The 10,898-nt window shown below is 52.4% G+C and overlaps 2 protein-coding genes across 2 annotated transcripts; both read right to left on the bottom strand.

Moving 5' to 3' along the window:
• Nucleotides 1-83: 83 nt before the first annotated feature.
• Nucleotides 84-863, bottom strand: LOC141022791 (uncharacterized). Its single transcript, XM_073499056.1, has 2 exons — nucleotides 831-863; nucleotides 84-656 (listed from the first exon to the last, which is right to left on the bottom strand). Exons 1-2 carry the CDS (start codon nucleotides 861-863, stop codon nucleotides 84-86), a joined length of 606 nt encoding a protein of 201 aa, XP_073355157.1.
• Nucleotides 864-2,242: 1,379 nt separating this feature from the next.
• Nucleotides 2,243-4,820, bottom strand: LOC109770590 (uncharacterized). The gene is made up of 2 exons (XM_020329304.1): nucleotides 3,948-4,820; nucleotides 2,243-3,841 (listed from the first exon to the last, which is right to left on the bottom strand). Exons 1-2 carry the CDS (start codon nucleotides 4,818-4,820, stop codon nucleotides 2,243-2,245), a joined length of 2,472 nt encoding a protein of 823 aa, XP_020184893.1.
• Nucleotides 4,821-10,898: the final 6,078 nt, after the last annotated feature.

The following is a 10,898-nucleotide window of genomic DNA, read 5'->3' as shown; positions in this document are numbered from 1 at the left end:
ATCTACTGGCTCTATAGCCAGGCCACACTTGGCAACTCGCCTTACAGGTGGGTCCGTGCCAGTAGGCAACGGGGCCCACCGAATCACACGTCCACCGCATCAGGTCCTGGTGATGCCGGTGTGACATTCCCCTCTTCTTCAGAACGAGCGCCATCTTCAGAAGCGTCGCCATCTCCAGCCGCCGGCGCGTCCCAGGCTGCTGCTTGAGGAAAACGGCGGCGGAGTGTGTCGTAGTCCTCCCAAGTAGTCGCTGCCTCGCCGCTGCGCCATCGCACCTTGACTTGCACCAGAGCACTGGCTCCCCGCTTGACCATGCGGCGCTCGACAATCTCCACGGGTTCGTCGTCGTGGCCGGCAAGATCGGGTGGTCGGGGCAGCTCGGAGAAGACCGGTGTGTAGTTGGGGGTGAATGGCTTGAGCTGAGAGACGTGGAAGACGGGGTGGATCCTGCTGTCCGCCGGCAACTCCAGTTTGTACGCCAGCTTGCCGATCTTGTCCAGCACCACAAATGGCCCGAAGTACTTGTATGCTAGCTTGGCGCACGGTCTGTTCACCACAGACGATTGCGCGTAGGGCTGGAGCTTGAGGAGAACCGTGTCGCCCACCTCGAAGGAGCGCTCGGAGCAATGCTTGTCCGCCTGTTTCTTGAAGCGATGCTGGGCGCAAAGAATTTGCTCGCGCAGACGCGCCGTGTGCAGTCCCAGGGCTCGCCGTCGATCATGGGCACCGTCTTATTGTCCCAGAGTGTCATGGCGCCCAGGTTGGGTTCAACGCCATACAGAGCCTTGAAGGGGGTGCATTTGATTGAGGAGTGGAACGACGAGTTGTACCAGAATTCCGCTGTAGGTAGCCAGCGGCGCCATTGCCGGGGCGAGTCGTACACAGCGCAACGCAAGTACATCTCCATGCACTGGTTGACGCGTTCGCTCTAGTCGTCCGTTTGGGGGTGGTAAGCAGTGGAGAAAAGTAACTTGGTGCCCGCGCTGGCGAAGAGCTCGCGCCAGAGCGCGCTGGTGAAGACGCGGTCGCGGTCGGAGACGATGGAGCTGGGGATGCCGTGCAGCTTCACGATCTGATCCCAGAAGACTTTGGCGACCTGAGGAGCCTTGAATGGGTGCCGAAGCGGAATGAAGTGCGCAGATTTGGTCAACCGGTCCACGACTACCATGATGGAATCGAAGCCCTCTGACGATGGTAACCCTTCCACGAAATCCATGGTAAGGTCGCAACAGGGAGCAGTTGGCACGGGCAGGGGCGCGAGCGTGCCCGCCGGCTTGGACTGCTCGTGTTTGGCATGCTGGCACACGGAGCACTGCCGCACGTAGTCGGAGACGTCGGTCTTCAATCCGTCCCAGACGAAAAGCTTCTTGATGCGCTGGTAGGTGGCCGTCGCGCCGGAGTGGCCACCGAGCGCGCTGTCGTGCAGAGCACTGATGATCTTGGTGCGGAGAGCCGTGTTCTTGCCGATCCACAAGCGCTCCTGCTTGCGGATGAGCCCTTTGTAGAGCTCGTAGCCGTCGCCATCGGGACTATGGATCGCGAGGCGCGCCAGACAATCCTGCGCGTCGGCGTCCGTGGCGTAGGAGTTGGCCACCTCTTGCACCCATGCCGGCTGGCAGATGGAGAGAGCGTCGAGGTTCAGGGTCGCGCCCACTCGAGAGAGCGCGTCCGCGGCTCCGTTGTCGCTGCCACGTCGGTAGCGGAACTAGAATTGCAGTCCCACTAGCTTGGCCATGGCCTTGCGTTGCAAGTCAGTGGCGAGCTGCTGATCTTGCAAGTTGCAGAGGCTCTTGTGATCTGTGACGGTGGTGAAGGGGCCCCGTTGCAAATACGCGCGCCATTTCTCGACGGCCATCATGACGGCGAGGAACTCCTTCTCATACGCCGACAGCTTCTGATTTCGCACTCCCAGGGCCTTGCTGAGAAACGCCACCGGGTGTCCGTCTTGTGCCAGCACCGCGCCGACACCGGTGTCGCACGCGTCCGTCTCAATCGCGAACGGCCTTGTGAAATCTGGGAGCGCGAGCACCGGCGCAGTCACCATGGCGCGCTTGAGGAGGTCGAACGCCACCTGTGCCTGCTCTGTCCACTCGAAGCCCTTCTTGGTCAGTAAACTTGTGAGCGGCTTGGCAATGATGCCGTAGTGCGCAATGAACTTGCGGTAGTAGCGGGTGAGGCCGAGGAAGCCACGCAGCTCGGTGGCAGTTGTTGGGGTCGGCCATGCCACCATAGCTTGCGTCTTCTAGGGATTCGTGGCGACGCCGTCCTTAGAAATGATGTGGCCGAGGTAGGAGATGTTGTCTTGCGCGAAAGAGCACTTGGACTCCTTGGCGTACAGTTGGTGCTCGCGAAGCAGAGCGAGAACGAGACGAAGATGTTCCAGGTGCTCCTCCAGCGTTTCACTGAAGATCAAAATGTCATCCAAAAATATGATTACGAACTTGCGCACGTACTTGGCGAAGATTGCATTCATCAGGCACTGGAACGTGGTCGGCGCGTTCGTTAGCCGGAATGGCATGACCTTGAAGTGGAAGTGGCCATGGTGCGTCTTGAACGTCGTCTTCTCTTCGTCGCCCGTGCGCATGCGTATCTGGTGGTAACCAGCGCGGAGGTCCAGCTTGGAGAAGAATGCCGCTCCAGCCAGCTCGTCGAGCAGTTCGTCCACGATGGGCAGGGGAAATTTGTTCTTGACCGTGGCGTCGTTGAGCCGGCGATAGTCGACGCAAAAGCGCCAGGTGTCGTCCTTCTTCTTGACGAGCATCACGGGCGCAGCGAACGGGCTCATACTGTGTTCGATGACACCCGACTGGAGCATCTCTTGAACTTGGCGCTCGATCTCGTCCTTCTGCAAGGGCGAGTAGCGGTACGGGCGCGAGTTCGCGGGGCGCGCGTCGTCCACCAGGGTGATGGCATGATCGTAGCGGCGCTGAGGAGGCAGGCCCTTGGGTTCGGCGAACACATCAGCGAAGTCCGTCAGGACGCTCTGAACACTTGGTGGGATTTTGGTCGCCTGCGGCTCGGGTGAGCGGGGCAAATCCAGCACGGCCATGTACCAAATGTTGTTGCCGGCTTGCCATTTGCGCAATTGCTCTGGCTCGATCTCCTCCACCTGCTCATGCTGCTTCGGTCGAACACCTTGCAGGGTGATCATGGCGCTATGGTGCTCGAAGGTCAGCGTCTTGTCGAGCCAGTGGCAACTCATCGGACTGAACTGCTCCAACCAGTCCATACCGAGCACGCCGTCGTAAGCACCCAACTCCAGTTGCCGCATATCGGTGGTGAAGGTGTGGCCCTGAATCCACCAGTTCAGACCTTGCACCATGCTGTTGCAGGTCATGCGCTCGCCGTTGGCCACGCGAACCTCCACTGTGGGCACTGGAACGGTTGGAGCGTGCACGCGCGCGGCGAGCGCCTTGGAGACGAAGCTGTGCGTGCTCCCTGAATCCACCAAAAGCAACATGACTTGATTGCCGACGAGCGCGCGCACACGAATGGTGCGCGGTGACTCGGTACCGGCGACCGCATGGGTGGAGAGCACGCAACATTCGGGCGCGGGGTCCTGATCCACTGGGGCGTCGAGCAAGTCCAGGGCGTGCACCGCGTCATCAGTAATCACTTCCCCATAGTCGCCTACTTGAATTGTGAGCAGTTGTGTGGCCGGCTTGCATCGATAGTCGCCGGAGTAGCGGTCGCCGCATTTGAAGCAGAGTCCGTTGGCGCGGCGATGCTCACGCAGTTGCCGTTCGCGCGCCAGGTCGTCGTTGGGGGCCGCCGCCCGGCCTGGGCACTCCCACAGCTCGGGCAGGAAGCGGCAGTGGTGGTGGGGGTGGTGGAGGTTGCCCTGCCGGAATGATCTGTGGTCGAGCACGTTGCGTGCCGGCCTCTTCTTCCACGATCCGGGCCAACACCGCTGCGCGCGTGATGCTTGACGGCTCTTGGAGGCGGACCGCAGCCCGCAAATCGTCGCGCAAACCCAGCAGGAACTGTGTGACGAACAACTTGGGGTTGAGCGACGCATCCAGGGCGAGCAGGTGGTACATGTGTGTCTCGAACGCCGTCTTGTACTCGGCGACGGTGCTGGTTCGGCGAAGTTGCAGCAACTTATGCATCTCCATCTCGAATTCATCCGATGCGAATTCGCTGATGATGGCCGCGGCGAACTCCTCCCACGTCGGCGAGCGATGTGTCTGCCGGTACGCCTGGTACCAGTGTGCGGCGTGGCCGTCGATGTAGAGCAAAGCCGTGGTCACCCAGCTGTGCAGGGGAACGCGGTACAGGTCGAAGTAGGTGATGCAGCGGTCGATCCAGAGGCTAGGCGCGTCGCCGTCGAAGTGTGGGAAGTCGTGCTTCGGCGGCTTGAATGTGTACTCCTCGCGCTGCCCGGTGTGCGCATCGCGGCCCGCCATGAACGCAGCGGTCTGTCCCTCGCCCCCGTACGGCATGGTGTGCCGCGTGGGCAACAGAGGAGGGCCGTTGTTGGCGAGGCGGACGACTGGACCTTGAGGGCGAGATCCGCGGGCGTGCTCAAGCAACGTCACCAACGAGGCCTGGGTGTCACCGTCGTGGTGGTCGGCGGTGTTCGGTCGGCGGCGCTCCGCTGCGGGCGGCGAAGGCGAAAGTTCGCGCTGCTGCTGGCGAACCTCGTCGATGTCTGCTTGGGTGAGGTCCAGTTGCTTGCGGATGTGCGCCAGATCCGCGGAGACCTGCGTATTGAACGCGATCTGGGCCTCGCGCTGCTTGTCGCTCGCAAGCGTGGTCTCGTCGAAGCGCTTCAGGAGCGCCTGCAGCATGGTCTTGAGCTCTCCCGTGGATTCCGTCATGGCGGTGATGATGTGGCGAGTCTGAGCGGAAGGTTTGCTGGGCGGCGCCGTCGCACTCGCTCCAAATCAAGCCAACCCCGCTAGGGATTTTGCGGATCTTGCCGGAGCAAGACCGCACCCGCAGTGGTGGATGTTACGGCTCGATCGAGAGGATATGAGTGGCAGCGAAAGAAAATTTTGGGGGGGCGAAACCTAGCTCTGATTACCAAATGTCACGAGCTCATCCTAGCGAAGGGGATCGAAGAAAGGAAGGGGATGAGATCGAGACTTGGAGAAGGGGGAATTCTTTCCAAGGGAGGAGGTACAGATTAGGTGAGAGGTTCAGAGTCTTAACATAATTTTCCACACACGCACACCTACTGGCTCCAGCTGGCTATATAGCCAGGCCACACTTGGCAACTCGCCTTACAGGTGGGTCCGTGCCAGTAGGCAGTGGGGCCCACCGAATCACACGTCCACCGCATTAGGTCCTGGTGATGCCGGTGTGACAAAGTCTGATCACAGTGGAAAGCGATAAAATTCCACAAATTCCAGTACTAATATCATGCATGTCAACTATAGACAATTTTGATAAGACACTATCCAAAACAGATCTGGACCTCAGACAGACGCGCTCGACACAGCCTTCAAGACCAACCATCGCCATGCTTCACCTGTTTGCATGCTTCACCTGTTTGCAGGAGGAGGATAACATTGATCACATCCTCGCCCAGTGTGCCTACGTGAGAGAGGTTTGGCACCGTTGTTTTGAAGCTCTTCAGGTGAACATCCAGATCCCACTTCAGATTGACACATTCAGAGATTAGTGGCTACCGAAAAGGAGGATTCTCTGGTAGAATCTTGCGTGGTTTCGACTCCTTCGTGATCGGGACAGCGTGGTCCCTATGAAAGCAGAGGAACGCAAGGGTATTTAACAGACAGCAAGACCAAAGATCACCGCTTGAACTAGTCACTCGGGTGCTTGCAGAGATTAGAGAGTGGAGACTTGCGGGTTTTGGTGTTGGAGGTTTAGATCCTTTTGTGAGAGAGTGACTTAGTGTGTGTAGCTGGTGTGGGTGTGGAGTTCTCCAGTCAGGTTGTTCGCAACCAGATTTGGCATCTTGTAACTACAACTCTCTGCCTTCTATAAAAATATGGTACGCCATTGGCGTACTCTCGAAAAAAAATTGATAAGATGACGTAGAATTAAATGAAGAAAAAAGGTTGTTCCAATCTTGCTAATACACCTTCCCCTCCCCCCCCGCCATCTGAGTGAATGAACCCATGGTACTTAACATTGTTTTTTTCAAAAAGATCCGATCTATTATAAAGGTTCACCGGAAGTACAAAACACATAAAACATAATAAAATTACATCGAGGTTCATGGACCACCGAGCGACCATTGCCTCCCCAAGAACGAGCCGCCGACGCGCCGATATCGTCCCTCCTATACCGGAGCCGGACTGACCTTGTCGATGAAAGCCGGGAAGTTTGGGTGCACGTGCCCCTAAGGACCAGCTTCCCGGAGCCATAGTCGTCGTCGTTGAATCCATGAATTGATCTAAAGAATTTGACACTAAATATCGTCTTTACATACGCACGACGAGAAACCCTAACCTCGCCGCCCCGAGGAGCTGGCAGGAATCTACGCCAGAGCTCCGTCTAATCCGTCCCAGCGGATGAACTTGAGGATGATTGGAGCCCGGAAGACTGACTCGAAGAAGACGTGCCGCCATCCATCCAAACGCCGCCCCTGCGAGAACTAAAACCCTACTTGTCTACTAGCTGGAGACAAGTCAATAGAAACCCCCTCCCCGCCACCGACCGCCAGAGCAGCAGACAGAGGGGAGGAAAGCTTTTCCTAATCGCCTTACAAGAGGGGAAGAAAAGCAATCCTACTTAACAATGTTTATCTTCCGAGAGATATCCGCAGTTAATATGATCTTCCGAGGGTGATCGAGTCCAAGCGTGCCCAGAAGCAGACCACCAGACAATCTATGCTCTCATACAAGTAGTACAACAATACCTAGATTGGTCCAACTCTACGATCTCCTTCAACATGTCCGACCATCCAGATTTCATCCCTAATCCCGGGAAGAACGCCCTAGTGCTGAATCCAATCATCGAAGTACTCCAGCCCACAAAGGTGCTCATGGACGGCGGGAGCGACATCAACATCATCTATGGACACAATTAAGAAGATGGGCCTCCCTTTGACCGGCCTCCGGCCCTCACCGACGCACTCCCATGGTATCATACCAGGAAACACTAAAAAAAACTTCTGTGATGATACATGTTTGTCACAGTAGGTCACGTTTTCTGTCATGCATGTACATCCATGACGTTTTTATGACAGAATCAAGATAGTCATACATGTGCTATTGTAGAAGTGTTCCATGACAATACCAAAATTATCATCATGGAAGTGTCCACTTCCATGACGATAAATGTTGCGTCATGGAAGTGTTTTCATCAAGGGTAACCGACACGTGGCATCCACCGTAATGGGTTGTCGTTAAGCTATTGGGTTCCAGTTTGGATCCGATAACCCGTTAACAGCCCGGACCAATGGGGATTTCCACGTGTAAAATTCTCATTCGCCGGAGGATCCACGTGTCGGCTCAGCGTTGGACAGATGTCATCCACTCATTGTTCGGGAGACGCCTATGATACATTGACACGTGGCAAAGCCCAACAATGGCCCATTTAGGTGAAAGAGGTCGGCCCAGTCAAAATTAGCAGGCCGGCCCATATAGGGCCTACTTGTGTCTGGTTTATTTAGGCCCACGACCCATACGAGATGTGCCAATTCGGCCCGTCAACGACCCGTTAACTATTTGACACCATTGCAGCACATCATCAGTTTGAGCCCGTTAACAGCCCGTTATATATTTGGGCTAGATATCGGCCCGACGTAGTTTCAGCCTGTTAACAACCCATTCAAGGGATGGGCCAATTTTCAGGACGTACGTCTTTCAGCCTTTTAGCAACCCATTTAAGTGTTGGGCCAATTTATAGCCCGGTATGTCTTTCAGCCTGTTAACGGCCCATAAAGGAGTTGGGCCATTTGCAGTCTAACCTGAGTTTTGGCCTCTTAACGGCCCATGCTCTTCATGGTCCAATACCAGCCCAGTTTCTCTTTCGGCCTGCTAAAGGCCCACAACACAGTTGGGCCATATACAGTCCGACCTGACTTTCAGCCTCTTAGCGGCCCATGCTCTTTATGGTCCAACACCAGCCCGCTGTCTCTTTCGGCCTGCTAAAGGCCCACAATACAGTTGGGCCATACATAGCCCAACCTTAGTATTGGCCTGTTAACGGCCCGTGAAATTGAATGGGCTCACTTATTGCCCGCTTCAATTTCGGCTTGTTAACGACCCGAGAGGTAACTCGGCCAAGCATTAACTATTGGCTCATTTCAACTATAGCAGCCCAATAGAGCTTTCGGCCTAGTTACGGCTCATCAACTTATTGGGCCCACTAAAGTTCGAACATGTGTGTAGGCTCAATTAGACAAAGTCGATTTTGGCCCAGCTATAATTTGAGGCCATAACGATGAGCATTTATGGACAAGACCAAAACCGATCAATCAAAGGCCTAAAAGAATTTTGGCCCCTGTGAGCCCATTAGGGGGGCCCATTAAGGGCAGTGGGCCGCTATCCTTCATATAGGGCCCACGATGGTTCATGCCAGCTATTAATTTCACTGCTTTTTTGGCTTACTAGCGACTAGTTAGCTGGAATGCGAGGCCCGCTAAGCAAATGAATGGCATACAAGGAAAAACATTGCACATCCAATATATATTACAGGAAATTCCACTGGGCAATCAACGATTGATGCCAGTGCAAATAAATGAACAGAACTTAACGATCTACAACCTCACAATCTGCAACCTCAGCGCGGATGACGCCCATAAGCATGTGAGCAAGTTCTTCCTTCTTTGCTACACTGTCTCTGGAAACATTGATCAGTTGTTTTTGCGCAAGAATGTGCACCTCTGATTCCTCCATAATTTCCATCATTGCTTTAGCCAGTAATTGGTTCACAAACATACATTTTTTTCGTTGGATTTGAGACAGAGGAAACTGAATAGATTCAGATGGCGATTTTGGCAGTCTTGTATTATTGATAGTGGAGAGTGTCTCAACCACTTCATCATATCATAAATTAGGAGGGGAACCGAGCAGATTAATCAAGAGTTATTGCCATCTTACCTGCCCTAGATTTATTGGAAAGAAACAATGGGGTTGCCTTGCTGTTTTCAGAGTTTGTCTTCTTATCTTCAGCAGCCTACACCAAATTAACACACTAGCATTGCTATCATTGGCCAGGTCAGATAATAGGAAAGCAACATTGACACAATGAATGTTTGGGCAACCAGACCACACCAGCCTACACTAAACTAACACAATATGTCACAGCTATCATCAGCCAGGTAAGGTAGTAGGAAAGCAACATTGACACAATAAATGATTGGGCAACCAGACCACGACACTACATTTTAGTAATGTGCATGATATGAGATAGTACACTCATGCAGCTCAGTATGCAAAACTACCAGGCAGTTTTCCTTACAAAAATCAACATTGTCGCCTTTAATTATAATTTTTCTACAAGTAAATTTAGATCAGATAAAGGTTGGATTGACGCCGATTAACAAAATACATGCTGATGTAAAAATATAGTGATATACAACAGGTACTTACATCAGCATTGGAGCACATAGAATTCCCGCAAGATACTTTCCTCGAGCATGATCCCAGTTTAGAAAGTCTTCTATCCTTTAAGCTTATTTTCTAAAAGAGAGATGGGTAAGAAACATGTAGAAAATGATCTGAATGCTATAAAATTTCATGATGCGAGGATACGCACACGCTTCTTAGAAAGGAGTTGACATATTTTTGCTGGACTGGAGCGGACTAGTTCTTTGGGCACTGAAATATGCTTATTATCAAGAGAAGTTGGGTTTCTCTGTGCTGGAGCAGTATCTATGAACACTGGAGTTGGTTTACTATCTCCTGGCGTTTGGATCTTTTGCAAAGACCTTGTTTGTAGCCCTTCAGATTCTAACATAGCCGTCTTCCCCTTGCATGCCTTATATAAAAGAATGGTGCTTCAATTATAAAACATGCTACGACAGAGAGATGGAAAGGTACTGAAGAATAGAAAGGCGTGACACATTGACATGTATTCAAATTATGCTGGCAAAGCTAGTCACACCTTTGTTAAAATTAATGTTTGTTATCGGAGGAGGTCTGCATGTTTGTCTCTATTGCTTGTCGATTACATACCTGACATCATGATGTAATGGTAAGTCATTTTTTTGTATAGTGTCACCGAATTATCAAGGCGGTGATGGCATTTTATTTTAGTTGAACTTCACAAAAAATTCTTAAGAGAAGAGGAAAGGTCGGGAATGGTTCAATCTTTCAGAAAATACTATGTGTGCCTTCCTGACATCGGCCGCTGTTGCCTTATTTATTCCTTCAAACAGGTGGTTAGAAACAGTCTTGCTACATTTTCCCATTAAGAAATTGGAATGCCTATACTTGTGAGTCTATGCTTCAACTAGTGCCACTTTTATAGTAATCACACTTTCAATATCTGTGCAAACATGGATGCTCGATTTTAGTGGAATTGCATAATACGTCACCAACGTGTCTATAATTTTTTATTGTTCCATGCTATTATGTTATCTATTTTGGATGTTTTATATGCATTAATATGCTATTTTATATTATTTTTGGGACTAACCTATTAACCTAGAGCACAATGCTAGTTTATGTTTTTCCTTGTTTTTGAGTTTTACAAAAAAGGAATATCAAACGAAGTCCAAACGGAATAAAACTTTCGCGATGATTTTTCTTGGACTAGAAGACACCCAGATGACTTGGGGAGGGGGTCAGAAGACTCATGAGGAGCCCACAAGCCCTCAGGGCACGCTCTAGGGGGCGCCCACTGGCTTGTGGACCCCTCGGGAGTCCCCCAACCCTAATCTTTGCACTATAAATTCCCAAATATTCCCCCAACATCAGAAGCGTCCACGAAAATACTTTTCCGCCGCCACAAGCTTCTGTTCCCGTGAGATCCCATCTTGG

This window comes from Aegilops tauschii, chromosome 5 (assembly GCF_002575655.3).
Source record: "Aegilops tauschii subsp. strangulata cultivar AL8/78 chromosome 5, Aet v6.0, whole genome shotgun sequence".
NCBI lineage: Eukaryota > Viridiplantae > Streptophyta > Magnoliopsida > Poales > Poaceae > Aegilops > Aegilops tauschii.
This window is presented reverse-complemented; position numbering and strand designations above follow the sequence as displayed.